Here is a 25,979-nt window from a genome sequence, read left to right as displayed (position 1 = left end):
TAAAATGCGACAGAAACAAAATGAAAATCAATCCAAACAGCTTGCCAACATCATTTTTGCCGTTCCATGTGTTCTGTTACTCCCCTAGCCTGCACAAAATGTAGTAATTTATTCATATTTAGTTTCTTTTGTCTTTTATTAGCATATTTGGTATTGGAGTAATCCAAAAGTAATTGAAAGTAATCCAGTTAAAGTAACCCTACCCAACCCTGGTTGAAATTGAATGTTGTTCTGCCCTGGAAGAGGGGAATGTCGTTCTGAAAAAAGGTCAGAAAAAAAACAAAACTACTGAGTCAGTATTTTGGGCATTTTCACCTCTTGCGTGTGAAAGATTGTTATCCTGGCCTTACTTGTTCTGGCATGTATGTCTTTCTGAAAAAGCTGCCGAGTCAGCAAATCAAAACATGCCAAGTCAGATTGTTTTGGCAGTTTTCACATCTTAAGTAACCTACCTGACTGCCTGTAAAAGATGGGTTTAATATTTTAATGTAATTTCCACCTAGTTGAAGGGAAATGTCTTTCTGAAAAAATTAACCAAAGTGCATCAGCTTTTTGCGGGGGATTTTTGACATCGAGGGTAACTTACGTGACTGTCTGTGAAAGCTGGTGGTTATATCAAACTCTTCCCTCTTTTCTTGGGTTGACAAAAACACAGAAACAACATATAGTATGATGTATAATTATTTTGCCAAGGCAAAGGCCTGCAACCTACTGAAAACGGGTCCGCTACCCACTTTTGGGTCCTGACCGACCGGTTGAAAAACACTGGTTTAGGTGGAATTGAAAAAATGGTCAACAAAGCCAATGTGACTTTCAGCAACGTTGAAAAACGTACCGGGAGAAAATATTGAAAATTTCGGCCATTGGAAGCGAAAAGAGGGGGAGCATGAGAAAGGGTGGGGTCTCGAATCGGAAGTGGGCAGATTCATTCCTCAACGTAGAGCGTGTGCACCATGCTGGAGCTTTTTTTCTTCTGGCAAGTACCTTTATATGTACTTTGTATCAAAATAATGATCTCATTTATAATGTAGCAAAGTATTTGTTTCAGGGTCAGCAAGGGAACATCATGTTCTATCTTAATAGTTTGGTGGAAGTAAGATAAAAGGAACATAATCTCCCATACTTTCAGTATTTAAATGTGAGAGGAAAAAACTAGAAAATAATACAGATTGATTTTAACACCAAGTATATTTTTTATTTGATATTTTTTGTTCTATTAACAACTAATATGGCACATTTAAATGAACTTTTATGTAGAAAAATAGTATATAATTTTAGAAACAGAGGAAATGTGTTTCTTGACAATTTTTGATATTATAAAAACGCTTTTGAGATCGTCTTGTATGACAATAATGCCTGGGAATGGTCCGAGATTGTGCCATGTTTTCTGGATGCATTTTGAGGGGAGTGTTTTAGAATCTAACCACTTCCAGATGTTTTGGGGAGCCTTAACCACAAACAAAGAAGATACGCGTAAAGCCAAAATATTTTCACCTTGCTGACTGCTCGGTTCAAAAGCAAACTGACGAAAAAAAAAGAATCATTTGGTAATGAAACATTGATGAAGAGACCAATCCAGAAAAATGCAGCAGGTAGATATAAAAATCCAGGAAAACAGGGCAGATAGAAAAGTGCAAAAAAGAACAATCCTGATAAAAGGCAGCTCCGTAGAAAAAATCCAGAAAAAATGCTTTATTACTTTCCTGATGTAAGCAAGCGGCAGGGCCGGAAAAAAAGGATGGTTTTAACAACAAAAAATATTGCAAACCACAGACTATTATGACACTATCCCCTGATCTAAAACCTACAAGAGGGCAAATAATACACAGATATTGTCAACATAGAATATAGGTTATTCATATGCTATAGAATAAAAGTGTGTCTTAAGCTTAGAAAGTCAACACTTTTCTCCATAGAACCACTAATAAGAACCACAAATCTATACATGGAGAGAGATGGCAGTTAGATACTGTAGATCAGGGGTCTCCAACCTTTTTCAAGATGAGAGCTACTTACTATTACTCATGAGTACAAAGGGCACACAGTTTGATATGTATATGTATTATAACTTATCATGTTTTTACTATGTCATTACCAAGTTAATTATTGGTGTTACCAAGACCCGGTCAAGCACTAAAAAAATATTTTACCAGTTAATCACTGAAAGCCAGCTTTGTTAAGCTATTTTAAGAACAGGACTGCGGACTTCTCAGTTCTCCTTTGTGGGCACCCTGGTCCATGAAAAAGGCAGAATCAGAAATGATGGAAAAAGGGCAGTTAGAGAAATCCTGGAAAAGGGTAGCAAGAAAAATCCAGAAAAAGCAAAAGAGAATAAATATTATTTTTTTCAAAAAGTCAGAAAGAAAAATTCTGAGAAAAGGCAGTTGGATAAGAATATCCAAGAAAAAGGCAGAGGGGGAAATGACATACCTGTCAACCTGTATGGTTTTGCCGTACAAAGTACGTTTATTATGCATTTTAAGACGTGTACGATGTACGAGAAAATCTGTACGGAAAAACGCAAATTTGTCAATTATGGGTACCATCCGTTATGAACCGACTATCACGAAACGGCAAATCGATCAAGTCAAACGAGTTCGCCGTGGAAGCCTTTATCTCGGTATCGTTTTTTTCGTTGCAAACGAAGCGAGCGGTTTGATGTAGTGAAAGGTAGTCCGTCTCTTTTTAGAGAACCTGCTTTTTCGGCTCAACTCATTAAAGAGAGCCGGCTCTCAAACGGCTCACTTGCTTTGATGCATTATATTACGAATTATTATGTTGTATAGAGAAGTTAAGAAAAAAAGGAAGAATAAAAGGAGAAAATGAAAAAAGACAGGTTTGTGTTTGTCCCTTTAATCTGTATATTACCAACAATAATTTAATGCAGAAAATGTATTATCCTACTTAATTATATTTGCATGTATTTTTTCCTTTACAGTGAACGTCCAAGCTATTTTATTTTTGAACTTTTTTTTATAATAAACCTCATTCATGTCAAGCTACTCAGGATCTCACAACAAAATATTAATTAACGATAAATATGATATAACGAAACACATGTACAATATAACATGTTAAACTACATAAATAAACAAGTTTGAAAAAAATATGGTGTAAGATTATTTTGTAAAGGAAAATACGACAGTTTGTAAGGGCATGGAGCCGTGGAGGTTGACAGGTATGAAATGAAGAAAACGGGAAAATAGAAAAATAAAGACAGAGAATGAAAATCTAGAAAAGGACAGTTGGATGGAAAAGAAAAAAAGCAGAAGAAGACAAAAAGAAAAAAGAGTGGGGTGAAAAATCCAAAATAAAGAAAGAGGAATCCAGAAAAAAGGCCAGATATATAGAAAAGACTAGAAAGAAAAATCCAGAGAAAAGGCAGATTGAAAGAAAAATCAAGAAAAGGAGTAGATGCAGAAATCTGGGATTAAGGCAAGATATATATAGGGAAAAACACAGAAAAAAGTCAGAAAGAAAGATCCAGCGAAAAGGCAGCTATAAAAGAAATCCATGAAAAGGCAGGAAGAAAATGAAAAAAATGAGGCTGATAGAAAAATCCGAGATAAAGGTAGAAAGAACAATCTGGGGGGGGAAAGGGGACAGAAAGAACAAACAAAAACGGATGCCAATTAAAAAAAATCCAGAAACGGGCATATACATATAAAATTTCTAGGAGAATAAAGGACAGATGAAAAGAAAACCCCACAAAGATGTAACAGGAAAACAAAAATGCAGAAAAATTCAAAATGGGGTCGAAATAAAAAGAAATACAGAAAACAGGTACATTTCAATAAGAGAATCCAGAAAGAAGTTCAGAACAAATGTTCCAGTAAAAGAGCGCAGTTGGAGTACTAAAAGGCAGTTAGATGGTTAGAAAATCTTTAGAAAGAAGGAAGATGGATAGAAAAATTCAGCGAAAAACTCAGGGAATTGGATCAAAAAATATGTCGTATAGAAATATCCAGGAAAAAGAGGAGACAGATATTAATCTATGCATAGAGATGGATCCGTCACATTGTTATTCTTTTCGCAGACTTTTCACACGACCCAGGACGCAACCATGAACGATGGCTCTCTTGAGAAAAAGTGAGAGCGTAATACGTTTCTTGAAAATCAGAATTAAAAACATCTTCCATGTTTGATATTTATGTCACCTCCATAAAGTCAATCAGGTCCTGCTGCTGCTGCTGCTGCTGATGCTCTACCTGCTTCTGCACGCTTCGCTAGTCAAAGACTCCAGTTCCAGAAGCAACTTTTTTCAAGGTTACCGGCAAACATTTGGAAGTCCCGTGGAGGGAAAAAGCGAAGCGGTCATCCCCGTCGTCGTCTGCGCTTCGGAGGAGAGGATGGGCGCAACCATGGCAACCGTCAACAGCATCCGTAGCAACACAGAAGCTGACGTGCTCTTTTATATCGTTACTCTACGGGACGCTGTTACGTTCACCAGGTTATTTTCTATATATTTTTGATATTTTCACATGCAGTGAAATGTATTTGTATTTTCTAGCCTTTTTTTACTGATTCACAAGTTTTCTTTGGGCTTCATTCTTCCAGACGTTACATCGAGGAAAGCCAACTGAAGGGTATCAAATACAAGATTTTGGAGTTTGACCCGATGGTTCTAGTGGGGAAAGTGAAGCCAGACTCTTCCAGACCGGATCTTTTGCATCCCGTAAGTTTGATTTGGGGAGAGTAAATCATTTCAATTAAAAATTAAAAATGTGTTTTTCAGCTGAACTTTGTACGCTTTTACCTTCCTCTGCTCGAGCTGAAGCACGAAAGGGTCATCTATTTGGACGATGATGTCATTGTGCAAGGTACGAGAGGGGCTCTGTTACTGATAGAAACTACCACCCGAGAAAAAGAATAATATTGAAAAATCCAGGAAAACAAGTCCGATAGATAAATCTAGAAAAAAGCCATGAGTTTAAAAATTCAGGGGGGCAGAAGGGCATGAGTCAAAATCCAGGATAGGGTAGATGGATTGAAGAATCCAGAAAAGGGGGGAAGCAAAAAGGGAAATCCAGAAGCAGGGCGGCACAATCCAGACAAAGTCAGGTGGGGATAACTCCAGAAAATGGCAAATAGCTAGAAATGGGCAGGACTCCAAATCCAGGAAATGGTAGATGGATTGAAATATAGAAAAGTGGCACATAGTTTGAAATTTTCAGGGAAAAAAAAATCAAAGTCCCGAGATGGGCCGCTGAAAGAAAAATTCAGAAAAAAGCAAATAGAGACAAAAAAAATCCCAAACAAGTGCAGACAGATGGAAAATCAGGGGAAAAGGACAGATTGATATGAAAATCCCTAAAAAGGGAAGACATACATAAAAATTCAGGTGGATACAGACATCTAAAAAAATTCAGGACCAGAGCTTGATTAGAAACATCCTGAAGGAAGTATTTTGCTGCATAGGAAAAATCCAGGTATAACAGATGAATCAGATAGATGCATAAATCCAGAAAAGCGACATATGAGGAAATCTGGAAAAGCAAAAATAGATGAAGAAGAATCGACAAATAATTTTTGGCCTGCTTCTCCTGTCACAAGATTTGTGAAGTGCTTGATGCGTGTCGTTTTTTTCTGGAACTTTCTTTCTCAGGTGACATCCGGAATCTGTTTGCAACCGACCTGAAGCCGCACCACGCCGCCGCCTTCGCCAGCGACTGCGTGCTGCCCTCCACCCGCGAGATGTTGGTCGGCGACGGCATGCAGGTAGGCGTGGTCATCAAAGGCCAATCGGCATCCGGACGAGGACCATGATCGTCGTTCATTCCCCTCTTCTAGAAGACCTACATTGGCTTTCTGGACTACAGGAAGCAAGAAGTGAAAGATCTAGGTATCAATCCTAACGACTGCTCCTTCAACCCCGGCGTGTTTGTGGCGGATATCCGGGAATGGAAAAAGCAGAAGATCACCAAACAGCTTCAGAAGTTCATGGAGGACAATGTGAGGTACAAGGCAATTTTGTCACAATTTGACTAGCAACAATAGCTCATTCCAAAAAAAATAATGCCAGGTTCGATCTGCAACCTCGGTGGAAGTGTTTCAATCTAGGCTCAAAAACCTTCGAATTCTGTAGCTTATGAATGACCGATATTTCAGGTTGACATTATCTGTGTATTGTTTGGTAATGCATCAGCCTGGTCATCCTGGAAGGGGGCTGACCTCATGTGTAGCCCATTCTCAAAGTTTCTTCATTTACTTACGCTGAGTATTTTAAGTTTTTCCTTGTCCTCGTGTAGGTTTTAGATCGGGTCATAATGTAATAATGGTCTGTTGTCTGTCCAGCCCTTTGAGACTTCTTGTGATTAAGGGCTGTACAATTAAACATGACTTGCCTTATTTATTCTCTAGTAATTTATTCGACTTATTCAAAAAGAACTGATTTACTAGTATTACCATGGACCTCATTCTTGTAGGCCTTTTACTGGTGTCATAAGACATCAGGAATCATCGGGCAATGGGCAGGGGACACCCTGAACTGGTTGCCAGCCAATCGCAGGGCACACAGGGACAGACAACTCGCTCATTCGCACCTAGGGACAATTTGGACCAGCCAATCCACCTGAAATGCATGTCTTTGGAATGTGGGAGGAAATGTGCCCGGAGGAAACTCACGCAAGCACGGGGAGAACATACAAACTCTGCACAGTAAGTCTGGTAGCTGGATTTGAACCCATACAGGAGGTTCCCAAGACCTTAGAACTGTGCCGCACATGCACTAACCAGGCATAGGTATCGTATATTTACAAATTTACTGGTACTACTACTACGGGCTTCATACATTTAGGCCTCTTCCCTTTGACACAAGACATGCAGGGTATACTTCCGTCGCGAATGGCTGCCACTCCAGCAAGCTCCCGTGTTATTTTCGCTACTTTTGTAATTTATTGTTTAGTTTTTGCTTATATCTTCAGTGTTTGCCTCGCCTTGCAGCATTTTGGATTACTTTCTATCCTATGGATATGGGTTATAACGCACAAAAATGCGTTTATTCAAGGAATCAACTTGTGAATTTCCCTGCGGGGATGAATAAAGTATCTATCTATCTATCTTTTCAGTATGAAAAATTGTTTTTGCACCTTCCGGGTTCCACACGATTCTGATGTCACAAGACATGCAGTTATTTATTTATTTATATGTAATAATGTATATTTACTCATTGAATAGTATTACCAGTACTATGGGCTTCATTCTTTTTGGCCTCTTCCTGGTACAAGTCCCTGCTGTCACAAAACATGCACATATATTGACTCAGTTACTAATATTACTACGGACTTCAGTCTTTTGGCCCTCTTCATGGTATCACAAGACTCTGATTTTGCAAGACAGCCACATATTTATGATATATTTACTCATTTTCTAGAATTACTATGGGCTTTATTCTTTTAGAACTTATTGTCTCTTAAGACCTTGATGTTACAAGACAGCCACATATTCATGATATATTTACTCATTTCCTAGAATTATTGGGGCCTCCTTCATTTTGGCCTTCTCCTTGTGGCCCAAGAATACAGGGTGTGTGGGAGGTCAACCAAAGGGGTCAGACTTTGTAGATACAATGCCAGGAGAGCAGCAAAGTAAGAATGTAATTGTGCAATGGGGTTTCTCCCACGTGCATAAATCAAGCTCAAGTGTCCGTCGTCTTTGTTGTTTTGGATTGAACAAGGCCCAAACAAAAGGGCCTGGCCTTTCCCCGCATTTCTCTGTTTCAACCAGGGTTTGTGTGTCGATCTTAATGGGTATAATCTGTGACCTGAACCAGGCAAAACCTGTACAGCAGCGCCATGGCAGGTGGCGTGGCCACGCCCCCTATGCTTGTCGTTTTCCACGACAAATACACCGCACTGGACCCGAGCTGGCACGTCAGACATCTTGGTAAGCAAGATCCTCATCCCGATCGGCCGATTTACAAAAGACACGAAAAATCGATATGTTTTAGGTTGGAGTCCGGATGGCGGGTACCCCGAGAGTTTCTTGCAGAAGGCAAAGTTATTGCACTGGAACGGCCCTTTCAAACCGTGGGGGCACCCCGCCGTCCACAGGGAGCGCTGGGAACACTGGTTTGTACCAGATCCAACCGGAAAATTCTCTTTAAAGAGGCCAAACAGGATGAATTAATAAGGACCGCGGAACGGCAAACTCTTTCAGATGTATCCATTCTCCCGTCTTCCTTTTTTCCTCTCAATCCATCCTTATTTTCTTGCCCTCCCTCTTTCCATTCTTTCTTCCTTCCTAACTTCCTTCTTTCCTTCCTTCCTTCCTTATAACTTTGCTTGATTCCTTTCTCTCTTTCCTTCTTTCCTTTCTCTCCTTTCCTTTCTTAGTTCTTCCCTTCCTTCCTTCCTTCCTTCCTTCTTCCCATCCTTCCCTCCTTCCATTTTTCCCAATAACTCTCTTTGATTCCTCTCCTATTCTTCATTCTTTGGTTTCCTACGTTTCTTCATTCTTTCCTTCTTTCTTACCTGCCTTCCTGCATTACTTCCAGGTCTAGTAGTGTAAGATATTTGTGTCATTAACTATTATGTGGGAGCAGAATTTCCTTCTACGCATCTTTTAATGCATCCAATGCGAGATCAAGAATAAATTATGATAATAAAAAGGTGTATTAAAACATATTGTGTCTAATTGGTTGTGCAATTTACAGCCCAGGATTTTTATGACTCATATCCATCCATCCATCCATTATCTGCACCGCTTATCCTCAGTAGGGTCGCGGGGGTGGTGGAGCCTATCCCAGCTATCTTAGACAGTGGGCAGGGGACACCCTGATCTGGTTGCCAGCCAATCGCAGGGCACACAGGGACAGACAATTCGATCGCTCATTCATACCTAGGGACAATTTGGACTGGCCAATGAACCTGACATGCATGTTTTTGGAATGTGGGAGGTAACCGGAATGCCTGGAGGAAACCCGTGCAAGCACGGGGAGAACATGCAAACTCCACACAGGAAGGTTTGATCCCATGAACTCAGAACTGTGCCGTACATGTGCAAACCACTGCCCATACAAATATTGATATAATATCTACCTCAGTTAGCTTTGTAGGGTTAGCATGTAAACATTAGGTGGAATCCGACTAGCTGCTAGCAAAGACTTCGACAACAGACTGACTGTCACACACCAACAACAGGTTTACGAATCAAAATGGTAGAAGGTTAGCTCTGTAGTGTCAGTATGCAAACACTAGCAGGTATGCGGGTAGCAGTTTTAAAAGATTTGAGAAAAAAACAAGTGAATGTAACTCACAAAAAACAAGTTTATACATGTAAACAGTAGTAAGTTAGATCTGTAGTGTTAGCGTGTTAACATTAGCCAAAACCAGGCTAGGAGCTGACAAAAAGGGTGTCCGCAAACACATGGACCTTTGAGAAAATGTCTCCCATTTTGATTTCTATCTACTTCCTTTTTGTGCGTATAAAATAATGCAGAAACTCTGCCCGCAAGTGAAACCTAGCTTAGAACAGCTCGCCTCACTTTGACGTCATCGTAACATCGCTCCTTCTGAAGCCATTTTACATTTTTCTTTTGATGAGAACAAAAAACCCACTTTACCTCTATTTTAGCATAAAAAAAATTGGGTTTCTAGGAATTGGGTCACTGAGATAAAAATAATGAATGTCTCTCAACTTAACTCTGAAAAGACCGAAATGTTAGTTTTTGGTTCATCTAAATGCTGTGACTTGTTCTAAAAACTGCTCTGAACATTGAAAGATGTAATATCACCCAGAGTGACACAGTCAAAAATGTAGGTGTCACATTTGACCGCAATCTGTCGTTTCAAACACACGTTTAGATTATTACTAGAACAGCTTTTTTTCATGTTCGCAACGTAGCTTAAATTCGCCCTATGCTGTCTCAGTCGGATGCAGAGATCATAATTCATTCGTTTGTTACCTCCCGTCTCGATTGATGTAATGTACTACTCTCCGGAGTCCCAAAGTCCAACATCAAGAGCCTTCAGCTGGTACAAAATGCTGCAGCAAGGCTTTTAACTAAGACAAGAAAGTTTGATAACATTACATGCTTTTTAGCTAACCTGCATTTGCTCTCGGTCAGCTTAAGATGGGATTTTAAGGTTCTCTTGGTATAATACAAAATCATGCATGGACTTGCTCCCTCATATCTTTCAGATTTAATTTCCCCTTATGTTCCGATCCGGAGCCTTCGCTCTGAAAATGCTGGTCTACTTGTGATCCCAAGAGCCAAGAAGAGATCCGCAGGTTCGAGAGCATTCCCCATTCGGGCCCCGGTGCTGTGAAATGCTCTTCCCCCTGAGATCCGATCTGCAACCTCAGTGGAAATGTTTAAATCTAAGCTTAAAACACACTTCTATGCTATGGCATATGAATAACCTATATGTTATGTTGACAATACCTGTGTATTATTTGCCCTCATGTAGGTTTTGGATCAGGGGGTGGTGTCATAATGGTCTGTGGTTCGCAGTAGTCTGTGGTCTGTGCAGCCTTTTGAGTCTCTTTGTGATTAAGGGCGTCACAAATAATCATGACTTGACTTGACAATATTAAGATCTGATCAGGCCACCTCCATAATCACTCAGGACAGGAAACTGGAATCGACTGTTTTTATGGGAGTGCAAAATCGGAGCTATTATCGGAGTTTTGGACGGAATTGTAAAAGAATACGATACAGACTTCTGGTTCGATAAACGACCGATATTTGGGTTGATATTGGACTGTTATCAATATTGGTTTAGGCCATCCTTTATGATTGAGGAACAGAAACTCGAATCGACTGCTTGCTTGTGAGCGTAATTATGGGAGGCAAAACTGGAATTGATCCGATACAGATTTCTGCGCTGAAACTTGACTCATACACATTGTTTCCCAGGGCCCTCACCACCCTAGACAAGTGTGCAATACTGTGAAAATATATAGCTTGCGACTTACAGTATTTGCGTATTTTTTTTGTTGTTGCTGCCAAATGTTATTGCACTACTGTTACGATGCACTATTCTTTCAAGGCACTGTTATTATACTCAGGCCAGTCTCGAAGCACAACCTTTTAATTATATTTGTCTATTTATCGTAACAAACTTATTTTTCTCTTTAAAGTCTTTACTACATATTTACCATGGAGTGCTTTGTCTAATCTTGTTCCACACCATGATTCACCTCGTTGATATCAATGACAATAGAGAAAATTAAATACTGTTAGAGCTATGAGTGTTTTATTGTTGTACTATCCACATGTGGAAATGTTTCTCGTGTCATCTGCCTTTCATTTTTTGTTCAGTTAGAGCTACCAGGTGTACCAATATATTCTGCATCTACATTCCTTTATCTTTGGTTCAGTCGGACCCAGTTAGTGTTACAGCTTTTTATCTCATTGTCTGCCGGCACTCTCATTGTTCTGGCCATGTTTGGGAATATTTTTGCCGTCCACCTTCATGTTTTGTTCCATTAAAAGTAGCTGATATTTCAACATAATTTCCCTTTAATGTTTTGTGTTACTTAGAGTTAAGCTCGTGTTTCAACATTATGTTTCATATTCTTCTTTATATTTCTATCCACATCTAAGTAAGAATAGGAACATCTACCGATGAATTTGTGTCCTCTAAATGAGTGTTTCATAACGGGTGCGTCAGGACCCAAGAGCGGCTTACAGACCAATTTTCAGTGTCAAAAATGATTCAAAGAAAAAAAACGATGTTCTATTACGCTACTTAACAATGAGTGGTGTTAAAGCCCTGCTCGATCTCTTCCTTCCCTTCAGTCAATCGAGGCCATTCCGATTGTGTCCTAGAGAGCCTGCATGTTGGTTTTATTTCCTTCCTCTATTGGGAGGTACAATAAATGGTTTCAAATTGTTGTATTTCTAGCTTTTTACCCGTATGATTGTATTATCTACATAATCAAATAAAAATATTTGGGGTATTGGCTATTTTAAAGCAGTTTTAGGAGGTTGCTTCCATGCGATGTTGGCTTTTATGCAATAGTAAGGGAAATTATAACTTGATTATAGTTTGAATGTGCCTTTGTTTTTATGTTATCCTTAAAAAATGGCTGAACGAAGCGAAAGATTATATCCAGGTGCTGTTTATATTCTTGCAACAAATATATCCATTTGGGGCCCGCAAACGATTAATCAAGATGTCTTTTGCCTTAGTGCTCGGAACTACGGGGCAGAGCTTTCCTCCCAATGTTTCTTCTTTCGGTGAGGCGTTGTACTTTTTTTGTTACAAAGTTTAATTTTCCTTCGTGCTCGTTACGCTCACACGCTATCACTTCATTTAAATATTGTTTTCTGTCTAAACCAATCAGATTATTTTGTATTCATGTGACCTCACTTCTAGCCAATAAGATGTGTTCTCCTATGCCTGTACTTTCCAATAAATGAGTTCCAATGAGCCCAACTTGGTAATCCATCTTGGAAACCCATCTTGGAAGTTCCGACTCGGAGTGTGCTCTTTTCTCCATCCTAATACAATCTCGAGTTTTAACCTCGACAGCAAGTATATACGGTAAGCTATGTTTTATTTTTGCTTGTAATTTGTCCTTTTTCTTCTAAATGTGAATATTTTCAACTAGCTCTTCTTTTATATGCACAATCCTTTCATCTGATAAATTTGAGAAGTGATTTTTTTCCCCTGCGACTGGCTGGCAACCAGTTCAGGAAGTCTCTTGCGCACTGCCCAAAGATAACTGGGACGGGCTCCAGAACCCCCGTGACCCTACTGAGGATAAGCGATGTAGATAATGGATGGATGAATGAATGAATGATTTGGGTGGAATTCTGGGTCAGTTGAGAACCACTAGTCTAGATCATAATATTGAAAGAACACAAGCAGTCTGAATTTAACTGACGTGACAAGCAAGCATAGAATAGACGATGTCTTCAACAGAGAGGTCAAGTTAACTTGCTCTGCAATGTTTTTAAATTATTTTGAATTTACAAATGTACATACTAAAAAGGTAACTAGAAACACGAAGTATTATGTGTCCTTTAATTTTTAAATTCAAAAGAATCGGCAACATGGAAACCTTAATTTAAAAAGTGCGACTTGATGTTGTTTGTATTAATTGTTTGAAATTAGTTTTTGAATTTTAAATATATGTTATTCAAATGAAATTGGGTTAAACACGTGGTGAACAATTTTCTTCTTCAAATATTGCACTTGAAATTACCTTAAAAGACCATTCATAGATGCGGGACGTCACTACCAGACGTCACACGCCATTTTACAAATATTTTCATTTTTTATTTTTTAATGTTTTTTTTATTTTTTGTGTCTGATTCGCAACTCAAATGACTCGACTTTAAAGTTTTTTTTTTCAAATAAAAAAGTGGATATTAGGAAAGTGTCAAATCAAGTCCGAAGTGACGTTAGATTTTGTTGGGTTTGTTTTCCTCTTCGTTTATTGTTGTGTCCTACTCATACGTATACCTTGGTGTTGTAAAAGGTGCTTCGAAATACATTGGATCATTATTATATTCATGCTTATGGTTATTAGTCTTATTATTGGTATTTTTATTATTATTATTATTATTATTATTATTATTATTATTATTATTATTATTGTTTACGTTAAAAGATAAAATCACTAAATATCATAGTAAGATGAGGGTGGGATGAATTTGCAGGAAACACACACGAGAAAAAAAGTCGCGTCTTTTTCGTCCTAAGGAACGAAAATATATTTATTTCCTATGTGTTCGTCGAGCGGTGCATTTAAGTGTCTTCGTTAATCAGAACTTCCGTGGGCCGTCGTGGAACATCGCACACTTTCAGGGAATTTTACATTTCTGCATACAATTAAAGATTTACATATTTGTAAAGAGTTTCGAGTTGCTAAATTCTCTGCATGATGATTTCCACCCAGGTACAAATTCAATTCACCAGATTTATTCTGATTCTATACTTGATTCGTATGATTGTCGTTCCAAAATAAGAATCAAAGAATAAACTCTCAAATAAAATAGAAATTCGACAACAATAAACTGTATATCACAGCATCTACAGTTATCATATTATTTAAAAGGAAAATACAGCTTTAAAAAGCAAATCACGAGTTACTCTGCCACAATCTCTTGGATTAAAGTGATGATTGCAGCCTTCAATTTTCAAATGTTCCACCCCACCTATGTTAATTTTATTTTACATGAATTTATTTATTTTGGTTTTGTTACGTGTACCATAAACTTATAAACTCTCAATCCATGATTCCGACATATGGTGCTATTTCTCCCGACTATTTCCTTCTCTCGCGACTTGTGCTTTAACTCACTTTTGTTATTTTTAGATTTGTTCTTCACTGTCGCCAGCTTTCCACAACTGCCAGCTGCATCCAAATGGAGGACAACGGCGCTGCTAATCCTGCGCAGCCCCAACTGGGCATCTTCTCGATGTCCACTCAACATCTCAGCCAGTTGCCGCGCCAGGGAGCCGTCAACTTGGACTTCAGCGATCTGTCCTACACCATCCAGGAAGGGCCCTGGTACAAGAAGACAGGTTAAGTCATTGCCTAGCAACAGAACCCAGATTACCTATTTCCCGGAAAAATGTTCCAATATCCAATATCAGTCCGGAAAAGAAATATAGATTTAATTGGCACTCACGTACAAGAAGTCAATCCCAGTTTCCACTCCAGAGTAATTCAAGAGTTGACCTGATCCAATATTGAATTGAGCTGTGTTTATTGTCATTGATATCAACGTTGTGAAACCTTATATGCAACAACATTAGCCATGGCACTCCAAGGTAAACATGTAAGAAAGACTTTAAAGAGAAAAAAGATTAAAGACTGTCAGGAGAGATAGGCATAAATAATTTCAAAGTAGTGCTTAGAGACTGAACTAACTCATAAAATAGCAATGAAAGAATCTTGCAGCGTAACAGTAGTCGTTCAATAATAAGTTTTGCATGCTTGTGCAGGGCGGTGATAAGAAAATAATATTATTATCAGCCCAAAATATCTGTGTATTCGATCAATTCCATACAAACTCTGATATTAGCTCCAATAAGTCAAGTTTCTGGTCACATGTGATTGAAAAGGTGGCCTTATCTGATATTGAGATTGGTCCAATATCGGCTCAGAAATTTGTATCAAATTTCATCCAAAACTAGTCCAGTTCTTGCTTCTGAGTGATTTTTAAAATGGTCTGCTCTAACCCAGAAATCTGGATCGTATTCCAAAACTCTGATTCTGACTCCAAAAATTGCTTTCCAATGCAAGTAGTTAATACCCGTATCCTTTCCGGAGTAATTATAGAGATGGCCTGATCCAATACTAACAATAGTCCGACATTGCCCCAAAAACCTGTATCGTTTCTTTTTCGGATTGCAATTCAATTTGCGGGGAACGGGACTGAGATTAGATCCGATCATCCAAACCTGAATCTGGACTCCAAATCTAGAATTGGAAAATGTGTAGTGAAGATATTATATTGGTTGATATCGGCCCAGGCTGCAATATCGGTATCATAATGGAAGATGATTAACCCCATTTTTTTTCTATTTCTTTGGATCAGGTTCAAAAACCCTGTTGAAGAATCTGTCTGGGCAATTCAACAGCAAAGAGCTCGTCGCCATCATGGGACCTCCCGGAGCCGGCAAATCCTCCATGATGGACGTCCTGGCGGGGTACAGGTATAAAGGCTGGGCTGGGACGCACGTCCTCCAAATGGGTTTTTCTGCAATGGTCTGAATCCTTCGCAGGGAGACGGGCGTGACAGGTAAAATCCTGGTCAACGGTCGTCCCAGAGACTTGGATAAATTCCAAAAGATGTCCTGCTACATCATGCCAAGCGATGTGCTCAAGCCGCACCTATCCACCAAGCAGGCCATGATGGTATGTTTATAAAAACTAAAAAAGTTTTAAAAAGAATGGAAGAAGTGCTGAAAATAAACAAAAATGACTCAAAAACACTGAAAAGTTTTGAAAAATGGTGAAAAGTAAGCAACAAGTACAAGAATGTATGAAATAATTGTGAAATAAAGTACTAGGTTTAGTCACGTGCTGTTAATAACAGGTCAAGTCTGGTTTAAAACTCAATCAATCTCAAAATAGGCACTTTTTGTTTAAAACGAATCACTTATGAACACTCCTTGATTAAAATGAATCATTTTCAGTTTGCACTAGGCACTTCCGGTTTAAAACTTGCACTTTTCATTCAACGCAGTTCACTTCCGGATTGTCATGGTCACTTCCATTCTCAAGATCAGGCCCTCGCGGTTCAAAATGAGTCTCTTCCAGTTGAAATTGGGTCACCTGTGGTTTAAAAAGGTCACTTTAGGTCTCGATACAAGCACTTGCAAGACAGTTTCAGTCTAAAATAAGCTTACTTACTGCCACTTAAATGAATAAACATTGAATCCCCTTTTTCTGTATATTAGATGGCCGCCAATCTGAAACTCAACGAGCCCATGAACGTCAAGGAGAAAATCGTAAGTCCTTCCACGTCAAGTTTCGCTTTTGGGATTGTTTTGCTGATTACGATTCCTGGTTGGTCACAGGTGAATGAACTTCTGACTTCTTTGGGTCTGACCGACTGCGCTGAAACCCGAACTGAAAATTTGTCGTGGAGCCAGTCCAAAATGTTGGCCATTGCTCTGGAGCTGGTCAACAATCCACCGGTCATGTTCTTCGATGATCCCATCAGGTGTGATGTTCCATGATGACGTCTTCAATTATGAATTCTCTCAAATTACAAAACCATCTTTTAAATGTCATTGTTTTTGTCTTGTTTTTATCTTGTAATGTTGGAAACAAAGTTTTCTTTCATTCAAAGTTTCCAAATGTACCCCAAATTTTCATGTTTAATAGTTTTATTGACTGGATATACTTTTTGTACGCTGGTTTTCAGTTTTATACACGTGCTTTTAGTTTCATTGACTAATATTCCGTTTTATAGACTGGCTTTCAGTTTTGTTGCCCGAAACTTCAGGTCAATAAAACTTAAACAGTCAATAAAACTGAATGCAAGTCATTGAGACTGAGTCAATAAAACTGAAAGTCAGCTTTAAATAAGGAAAACCAATCAATAACACTGATATCTAGTCCATGAAACTGAAATCTGGTCTATGAAACTGAGATCCAACCTCTTAAATTGAAAGCGAGATAGTAATACTTAAAGTCGTTCAATAAAACTGAATCAAACTGAAAGATAGTGAATAAGACTGAAAGCCTTTCTATCAAACAGAAAGCGGGTCCGTAAAACTGAAAGTCAATCAAAAAAACTGAAACCCAGTCTATGAAACTGAAAGCCAGTAAAAATGTACCGCACTCGAAATGTCAATCTGGACTCCAATCTGGACTGAGAAGGTCAAGCTTCTCCTTTTAAAAGGAAGACCATCCGAAAACTAGTCTACAATCAGTTTGATTTTGGGAATTTGTGTCTCAGTGGGTTGGACAGCTCAACGTCCTTCCAGGTCATCTCTCTCCTCAAGTGTCTTGCTAACGGGGGACGGACCATCATCTGCACCATCCATCAGCCCAGCTGGAGAGTCTCTCAAATGTTCGACAAGGTAATGGAATTGGGGTTTGATTCGCTCTTTAAATCATTCATTTATCTTAAGCGGCGAGTTTCGTATTTCTATCAAGACCGACACAGTCAAAAAAATTCTCCACGCACCGTGGATCTCGAGAAATTATTTCTCGAAGTTGACTTTTGACCTGTGCTATGACGCTACCGGATGACAACAGGGAATCAAAACAATGGCCATTCTCGTTAAAAACAGACGGCGATCTAAGTAATGCATAACACTTATATCCGCTTGGAATAATTGGAACTTTGCTTACCGTGTCGCTGGGGGACTGTTTGGTCCGAGTTGCTGAGGTTGGGGGAGGGAAGCAGCTGCGTTACCTGTGCTTTGTTTAAATCTTGGCACTTGTCAAGCTGAAGTTGCTCTCCTCTCTCCATCAGTTGTACATCCTGAGTCAAGGCCAATGCATCTACCAGGGGACGGCGCAACACTTGATCCCTCACCTGAGCCAACTCAACCTGGTTTGCCATGAGTGTGAACCCTCCACCGATTTTAGTGAGCATTGCAAGCACCCTCTGCTTTCTCGTCGTGTTATTACCCTGGTTTCCCCCTTCAGTCATGGACGTGGCGACTGGGACGTACGGGGACATGCACGCCGTCTTGGTCGAGGCGGCACAGGGGAGTCAATGTTGTGAGGAGAGCAAGAGAAACTTGGGGGGAGAGGACGCTCAATCCTCCGACAGCGAATTGGTAAGACATCCCGAAGACTTGGAACAGTTCTAGATTTCAAATGTCAGAAAAAAAACATGTATTTTTTTTAAGTTCATAATTTATATTTGAATAACTTGAATTTAGACGCTACCGAAGATAAGCAGTGCAGATATTGGATGAAGGGGCAGCACGGCGGTGCAGTGGTTAGCGCGTGTCCGCCACAGTTCTGAGGTCATGAGATCGAACCTCCTGTGTGGAGTTTGCATGTTCTCCCCATGCTTGCGTGGGTTTCCTCCGGACACTCCGGTTTCCTCTCACATTCCAAAAACATGGATGTTAGGTTAATTGGCCGGTCCAAAATGTCACTAATTGATGGATGGATGGATAGTGGGTGGATGGATCGATGGATGGAAGAAATAAATACATAAATTTGTATAAAATAGATGAGATAATAAAAAATAATAAATTATAACAAGCTATATTGTATCATATTATGATAAACAAAAAAAATATTTAATTAAAAAGTAAAAATAAAATGAAATCAGTTAAAAAATATACAAAACAGTAAATCACAAATAAATATACATAATAACAATGATAAAAATAATAAAAATAGAGAATAAAATAACGTTTTTTGTTTTTGAAAATGAAAAAAGTTGTAAAAAATACACATTACATACATTTAAAGAAAGGAGAAATAGAAGATCGAAACAAATGAATAAAAACATAAATTATACACAAAATAGATTATAATGTTAATGATTTCAAGTAGTGACATAAAAATGGTTTAAAAAAATACAAAAGTTAAAGAAAATGAAAAAAATGAAAATAAATTACATTTTTAGAAATCAAGAATTTTACAGGTACACAGTACGAATATATGAACATTATAATAACGAATTAAACAAAAAAAGTAAACACTAAAAATTGAGGTATTTAGAAAAATTCAAAAGTAAAATGAATTAAAATGAACCACAAGATAAATTGAAAAAAAGTAGAAAGAATAAAATGAATTGAATTTTTTCATTTTTGCTATGATAGTATTTCAATTAATAAATAATAAATAAATTAAACACGAAATAAATATTGATTAAAAACTAAAAAATGAACCAAAAAAATCATTTGAAAAAAAGAATTAAACATTTTAAAAAAATGATATAGTATAAATTAAATTACCCCCTCCCAAAAAAAAAAAAACTAAAAAAAGTGCTTTGATAAACATTTCTTTCTGCAGTCATTGGCTCCCCTGCCCAATCCTCGAGACTTTGCCACCAGTACCTTGCAACAGTTCTACATCCTCTTCAAAGAAAACCTGGTATCCAAATACAGAAACTCGGTAAGATTTTTCCGTCCCAAAGAGTTCTGAGACTATTGTGAGGATTGTGATCGAGGTTACGGTTTCTGAAGGTTCTCCAAGTGGCTTTCCACATCATGATGGGCCTCTTTATCGGTCTCCTTTGCCCCGATATCGGAAACGACGCCCAACACGCCTTCAACAACAGAGGCTTCCTTTTCTTCTCCATATTGTTCCTGATGTTCAGCGCCATGATGCCAACCGTCCTCACTTGTGAGCAATGCAGAAGGTGGAGGGACTCATTAATGTGGCACGCTTAGAACCAATTGGGTTTTGTGTTGTCCAGTTCCTCTGGAGATGCCGGTTTTTGTCAGGGAACATTTCAACTCCTGGTACAGCCTTAATGCCTACTACATGGCCAAAACCTTTGCTGACATCCTCTTTCAGGTAAGATTTGCGGCACCTTGTTTTTTTTTGGGACCGGTGGTTGTGTACCCTCCCGGAACTTTTCAGTTTATCCTTTGCTATGGACTTGTTCTTTCTTCTCCTGTAATATCTAGATGTTTCTTTCTTTCTTTCATTTTCCTTCCTTCCTTCCTTCCTTTCTTTCTTTCTTTCTTTCTTTCTTTCTTTCTTTCTTTCTTTCTTTTGTTCTTCCTTTCTTTCTGCATTTGTATTCCATTTACCCATTTCCTGGGATTTTAGTATCTTTTTTGCCATTTTACTGGATTTTTTTTATCTGCCTTTTGACCCCTGTTTTTTTTTATTCTGCCTGCCCCCCTGGGGATTTTCTCTTTCTGAATTTTTGTCTCTTCTTTCCAGTTTTACTATCTATCTGTCCTCCACTGGATTTTTCTCTCTGACCTTTTTATGGATTATGACACCATCCCCTGATCTAAAACCTACATGAGGGCAAGGAAACACTCAAAAACCTCAACTAATAAACAAGTCCAAATATGATAATCTCTTGCAGATGATCTGTCCAGTCCTGTACTGCAGTATCGTTTACTGGATGACGGGCCAGCCTCCGGAAGCGATTCGGTTCCTGCTGTTCCTGGCCTTGTCCACAGCCATTGCCCTGGTGGCGCAGTCCCTGGGGCTGCTCATCGGGGCGGTGTCTCCTTCACCACAGGTGGAACTTTCTATATGGAAAATCCAGATCCAGAAAAGGAAAATAGAGGATGAAAAGAACTTAAAAAAACACAGATATTAACCTTCCGGATCTGGATTCTCCATGGTTAGAGGCTTGTCTTTGATTCATTCAATTTCTTTGTTTTCAATGATAACCCCCAGGTGGCGGCATTTGTTGGACCATTGACAGCCTTCCCCATCATCCTCTCTTCTGGTATATTTGGGAGGATCAGCGGTAGTCCGTACTACCTGCAGTTGACCTCCTACGTCTCTTACGCCAGGTAACTTCGGGAGTCGTTTGCTTGCCAGTACTACAAGCTAGCTTGCCGAATACAGAGATACATGCTAGTATGTCGCCGAAGAGAGCCCCGGGACCTTTGAGCCGCAGTCGACTAACTGTGGCGGCAGTAAGAGTGCAACAGGAGTTACTTCTGGGGCAACACATGGAGAAAGAAAGAAAGAGATGGAGAGGGAAAGAGAGAAAGAGAGAGAGGGAGAGAATGAAAAAAGAGAAAAGGTGAGAAGACAGAAAGAAAAAAGACAAAGACATAGCATGATGGTAAAAAAGACTGAGAATAAGACACAAAAAAGAGAAACAAAGAGAGACACAGAGAGAGAGAGAGAAAAAGAGAAAAGTGAGGAAAGGGAATAGGGAGAGAGAGATATAGAGAGAAAAAAGAGAAACAGAGAAAGAAAAGCAGCTACAGGCTTTGGCAACATCAAGTGTACATATTTCAAACTGCAACTCATTTTTCTCTTGTGCTTCTCTCAATTTTGTCTGGCGGGCAGGATTCAATCCCTTGGCTGTCCTGTTCCAGTCTGCACGGCCGCAGTGTGAGGGCTAAAAATTGCAAACCTTATCTTTCCTTCTCAGGTACGGCGTCGAGGGCTTGGTCCAGTCCATTTACGGCATGAACCGAAGCGATCTTCGGTGCGACGTGGAGCGATGTGATTTCCAGGACCCGCAACAAATCATACACTTCCTGATCGGGGAGGACGCCAAACTCCATGTGGATTTTATCGTCCTGGGATTCTTTTTTATTTTCATCCGCGTGGCCACCTATTTGTTCCTGCGCTACAAAATCTCCAATCGCTGAGCTATGCTAATGACCATTAGCCGTTGTTTATGCGCGTAATGCAAGTGAAATTCTTGAAAAAATCACATTTTTTGCTTTGCTTATTCCTGGTTCAGGCAAACGTTATTATTTTGATCTCATCTCCTTTACTGATTGTAGGTCCCTGCTTTTGGGATTTCCGAAAATAATATCCATCCAGTATTTTTTTTTTTTTTTAGCATTTATAGAATATAGCCAGACATATACATGGTTTGTTGTGCACGTGACAAAAATAAAATCCTTGAAAAAGTAAAATTTGTCCTCTGTTTATTTCTCTCTCGGGCAAAGACGTGTTGATGAATGCTTTTAGCTTCTCTTGTTAGATGATTGTAATTATCTGCTTCTCTGACTGCCTGAAAACTGAATGTTTCAATTTCCAGAACTGAGGAATCCCGAAAAATAGTGTATTTTTAGAATCCCCCAAAATACAATTAAAATAACCTATTTGACAAAGCCCTCCCCAGACTCCCACAAAATAGATTTATTTTACCGGGTCTGAAGACTCTTGAAAGTTTGATTATTTTAATTCCCTGCTCTGAAGACGTCCTGAAAATAGATGAATGAATGAAAACTTTATTTTGAACATTAAAATAAAAACAATGACTCAACAACAAAATAATGTGATCATAATATGTTCGAAAAGGGATAGTCAGTCGCCTATTTTCCCTATCCTATCATCCTCCCTATTAATTACTGTAAGTGGGACAAAAACAAGAATGTGATTTTCTTTTTTTAACTTGTGATATGATTTTTTTTAATGGTCAGAAATTATAAGAGTATTTTTTTTAATCTGCAAAAACAATCATGACAAATTTCCGATTGTGATCTTTTATCATAAATGTTTTTCCCTTTTAGCTCAATAAGATCGAGAAAATGGTCAGAAATGAGAAAATGAGTATTGAAAACGGTTTTAAAAAATAATGGTGATGAAATAAATCATTTTCTTTGAAACTGTGATTTTTTTTTCTCAGCTCGACAAGAATGGTTAAAATTGACCAATTTAGTGAAAGGGCAAAATAAATAATGGTGACAAAAATGTAGATCGTCATTTTAATTTAAAATAATTGTGACTTTGTGATATTTTATTTTTAGCCTAACAAAATATAAGAAATGGTATTTATATATTGAAAAAAATGGTATTAAGGTTCAAACGAGATGACAAAATCATGATCGTGATTTTACTTTAAAAATTTTTTTTATAAGTATGTCTTTCTTTTAGTTCAACGAGTCAAGTCAAATCCTTTTTATTTGTACAGCCCTTATTCACAAAGAGTCTCAAAGGGCCGCACAGGTTATTGCACGGACTAATATTTCAGACTATTATTACACTATCCCCTGATCTGAAACCAACATGAGGGCAAGGAAAAACTTGAAAAACCTTGAAAAGGGACCGCACATGTGGTAATCCCCCTTTCAGGATGACCAGGCTGCAATGGATGTTGCAATTACAAATAGTACAGATATATTGTCAACAAAAAATAAAGGTTTTTCATATACTATAGAATAGAAGTGTGTTTTAAGCTTAGATTTAAACATTTCCACTGAGGTTGCAGATCGGATCTCAGGGGGAAGAGCATTCCACAGCACCGGTGCCCGGATGGAGAACGCCCTCGACCCTGCGGATCTCTTCTTGGCTCTTGGTTCACCAGTAGACCAGCGCTTTCAGAACGAAGGCTTCGGACCGGAACATAGGGGGAAATCAAATCTGAAAGATATGAGGGAGCAAGTCCATGTATGATTTTGAATAATACCAAGAGAACCTTGAAAGTCGGACCAGTTTTTTATTTTAAATCGTGACAGAATCAAGACTATGATTTTATTTAACTTTTAAAATTGCGGAATTTTATTTTTAGCCCAACAAGACCAAACATCCATCCATTCCAACTATTATCCGCACCGCTTATCCACAATAGGGTCGTGGGACTGCAGGAACCCATCTGAGTTATCTTAGGGCAGTGGGCCGGGGACACCCTGAACTGGTTGCCAGCCAGTCTTAGGGCACACAGGGACAGACAACTCACTTGCTCATTCCCACCTGGGGACAATTTGAACCGGCCAATCAACATGCATGTTTTTGGAATGTGGGAGGATGCCCATGCAGGCACAGAAAGAACATGCAAACTCCACACGGTAAGCTGCGGTAGCTGGACCTTGCACCGTGGGGCTGCGCTCCAATCACCCAACCACTGTGCCGCCCCAAGACAGAACAAATGGTCAGAAATGAGTCCAAATAGTTGTGACAAAATCAAGATGGTGATTTCAATTTTGAAGATGGTGATTATAAATGTCAACCTAAATACTGTTTTTCCTGACCTGCTTGCACATTTTGAACTAGCTTGAAGCCAAAACCAGATGCTCCTGTGCAGAGGATCGGGACTAGATCCCTCCTGCAGTGCGTGCAAACTCGGTGAAAGAGCACACGAAATGTTTGACCTCTGTCAAAGCAAACAAAGGCTACTGTACCAAACATTAAAATTCATTTTCTCAGGTGTTCGAATACATTTGCAGCTATATCACACAAAAAAAATCATGCGGTGTGATTTCTGCATTTTTCTTTTTAGTTTGTCTCTCTCACAGTGGATATGCACCTATGATGAAAATGTCAGACCGCTCTCCATGATTTATAACAGGGAGAAATAGCAAGATAGCAGATTGTTCAAATAATTATTTTCTTCACTGTAAATAATGTCTTTGTTTTTTAACCACTATAGGGCGATAAATACCAGTTAAAGATGTATTTAATGGCTGCGTTTGAAACGGGCATGGTAGCCCCTCCAACAGAACTGCAGCTCATAGAAAACTGTTGACCTGCCTTTTATTGAATCATCTGTGTCGGGGGAGGGAGTTATTGATAGGCAGCAGGACAATTTTCCTCCCACTTTGTTAAAATTTCCAAAATATGAATTATTAAAGATTGTTTAATGCGAGTAGTTCAAAGGTCAACGATTACTTAACAATGTTCTTTGGGTGTCGACTATTTCGAAAAAAAAAAGCAGTATCTAAACTTCACTCCAGGTGTTTGTTTATCCAACTCTCTGAGCCGACTTTGAACGCGTCATCGGACGTCACCGCAACGTCAGGTTCGGGTTGTTGTGAAATCCACGCGCAAGTGAACTTTACGAGAACCAATCAGGGGACATCACAATAAACAGGTAAATACAAACCACAGTCCATGTTGATAGAACTGAAGGCTAACTTTAAAGTGACAGCGTTCATTATACAGCGACACCATGTGGTGTCCAAATTCTTAATCCATTGAAATTAAACACTATTTCAATGATTAGCAAAAAACAAGTTAATTATTTTCCTGTTTCCTTCTCTGGCCACTTACGACTGCAGGATACAACTCACTGCGATCCGCTGTTATCATAAGATGCTCCTGCTTTGTCCTGCTGTTTCCTTTTCTAGCCACGCGGGTTAGCCACTTAACTGCAAGCAATGGTATTGTAATTGTTAACTACTCCTGCCATCACCTTCAGTGTCACCCAACTTCCACAGCGGCTCATGCAAGAGAACGTTGGCAAATTCAACTATTCAGGCATCTTTTTTCCACTGTTTCCTTCTTTGGTCAGCCTCCTGGATTCAGGCTATGGTTTGCCACTAAGCACTATTGTTATTGTTAGCTGCTGTATACAAATAAACCTACCTTTAGTGAAACACGCCATTGCATCTGGGGCTTGTCATCTTTGACCTTTTCTAGCCACTTGTGTTAAACACTTGGCTGACCCACTGTGTGAATAAAAAAGGCAATGGGATGTTGAACTGAAAGTCAATCGTTGCTTTAATTGTGGCCAAATTATTTTGAATTAGTTTGAATTGACCTTGGGTGAGATTGGTGCCAAGTTTCACAATCCAGTGGAAAAAATGTTTTCTATGTTAATCTCAAAGCATTTTCAGTCCCACACGCACGCAGTCTGGAAAGTGAGGCGCTCACGTTCATCTTTTGTGCCATTTTGCTCATTCATGTTTTTTGAAGGAGTTGACCCCCCCCAGGCAATGAAGATTTCCAAATCAAGCCACATTGGACTCACAAAGGAGCTTCTATTTGAGAATGAGCTCATATTTGTCCCGCCAGGTAAACCCAAAATCCTTTAATCATCGCTTATGGAAAGGGAAGTTGAGTTTTACCGGCAAAACTTAAACTCTAAAGGGACACTGTGTGATATCTGACCACTAGATGTCGCTGTATTGTGTAGTGCCACCGAAAACAAGTGTTGCAAAGCACAAGAATACAAACCAAGGAGACATGGCTACCATTTTTCTTCTCATTTTTTT

General features: G+C 39.0%; 2 protein-coding genes across 3 annotated transcripts; both read left to right on the top strand.

Moving 5' to 3' along the window:
* The first annotated feature begins 929 nt into the window (after positions 1 to 929).
* Positions 930 to 8,595, top strand: LOC148356930 (glycosyltransferase 8 domain-containing protein 2-like). 2 transcript variants are annotated; one of them, XM_088347645.1, is made up of 9 exons: positions 930 to 976; positions 4,037 to 4,089; positions 4,168 to 4,450; positions 4,558 to 4,675; positions 4,736 to 4,820; positions 5,606 to 5,718; positions 5,794 to 5,957; positions 7,772 to 7,884; positions 7,949 to 8,595. In XM_088347645.1, the coding sequence occupies exons 2-9, from the start codon at positions 4,071 to 4,073 to the stop codon at positions 8,125 to 8,127; spliced, it is 1,074 nt and encodes a 357-aa protein (XP_088203771.1). In that variant the 5' UTR covers positions 930 to 976; positions 4,037 to 4,070; the 3' UTR covers positions 8,128 to 8,595. The 2 variants fall into 2 exon arrangements, with proteins under 2 accessions (XP_088203771.1, XP_088203770.1); XM_088347644.1 differs by having other exon boundaries at positions 5,791 to 5,957.
* Positions 8,596 to 12,348: 3,753 nt separating this feature from the next.
* LOC148356929 (ATP-binding cassette sub-family G member 4-like) lies at positions 12,349 to 21,881 on the top strand. Its single transcript, XM_088347258.1, has 15 exons — positions 12,349 to 12,491; positions 14,272 to 14,480; positions 15,500 to 15,617; positions 15,687 to 15,819; positions 16,365 to 16,415; positions 16,485 to 16,630; positions 17,372 to 17,495; positions 17,894 to 18,008; positions 18,070 to 18,203; positions 19,399 to 19,500; positions 19,572 to 19,731; positions 19,805 to 19,905; positions 20,432 to 20,590; positions 20,752 to 20,870; positions 21,464 to 21,881. The coding sequence occupies exons 1-15, from the start codon at positions 12,364 to 12,366 to the stop codon at positions 21,684 to 21,686; spliced, it is 2,022 nt and encodes a 673-aa protein (XP_088203384.1). The 5' UTR covers positions 12,349 to 12,363; the 3' UTR covers positions 21,687 to 21,881.
* The last annotated feature ends 4,098 nt before the right edge of the window (positions 21,882 to 25,979 follow it).

Source organism: Urocampus carinirostris, chromosome 11, assembly GCF_059441175.1.
Source record: "Urocampus carinirostris isolate Australia breed hairy pipefish chromosome 11, RoL_Ucar_1.0, whole genome shotgun sequence".
NCBI classification, from domain to species: domain Eukaryota; kingdom Metazoa; phylum Chordata; class Actinopteri; order Syngnathiformes; family Syngnathidae; genus Urocampus; species Urocampus carinirostris.
Note: the sequence above shows the minus strand (reverse complement) of the source record. Positions and strands in the feature narration are given on the sequence as shown.

What these genes read in the sequence shown, in the direction of transcription:
- LOC148356930 (XM_088347644.1), top strand. An exon ending in CGATGATGTCATTGTGCAAG is followed by an intron (nt 4,821 to 5,605) that starts GTACGAGAGGGG and finishes TTTCTTTCTCAG; the next exon opens with GTGACATCCGGAATCTGTTT. An exon ending in CTGGCACGTCAGACATCTTG is followed by an intron (nt 7,885 to 7,948) that starts GTAAGCAAGATC and finishes GATATGTTTTAG; the next exon opens with GTTGGAGTCCGGATGGCGGG.
- LOC148356929 (XM_088347258.1), top strand. Translation starts at nt 12,364, where the DNA reads ATGAGTTCCAATGAGCCCAACTTGGTAATCCATCTTGGAAACCCATCT. An exon ending in TATCCAAATACAGAAACTCG is followed by an intron (nt 19,501 to 19,571) that starts GTAAGATTTTTC and finishes CGGTTTCTGAAG; the next exon opens with GTTCTCCAAGTGGCTTTCCA. An exon ending in TTGCTGACATCCTCTTTCAG is followed by an intron (nt 19,906 to 20,431) that starts GTAAGATTTGCG and finishes AATCTCTTGCAG; the next exon opens with ATGATCTGTCCAGTCCTGTA.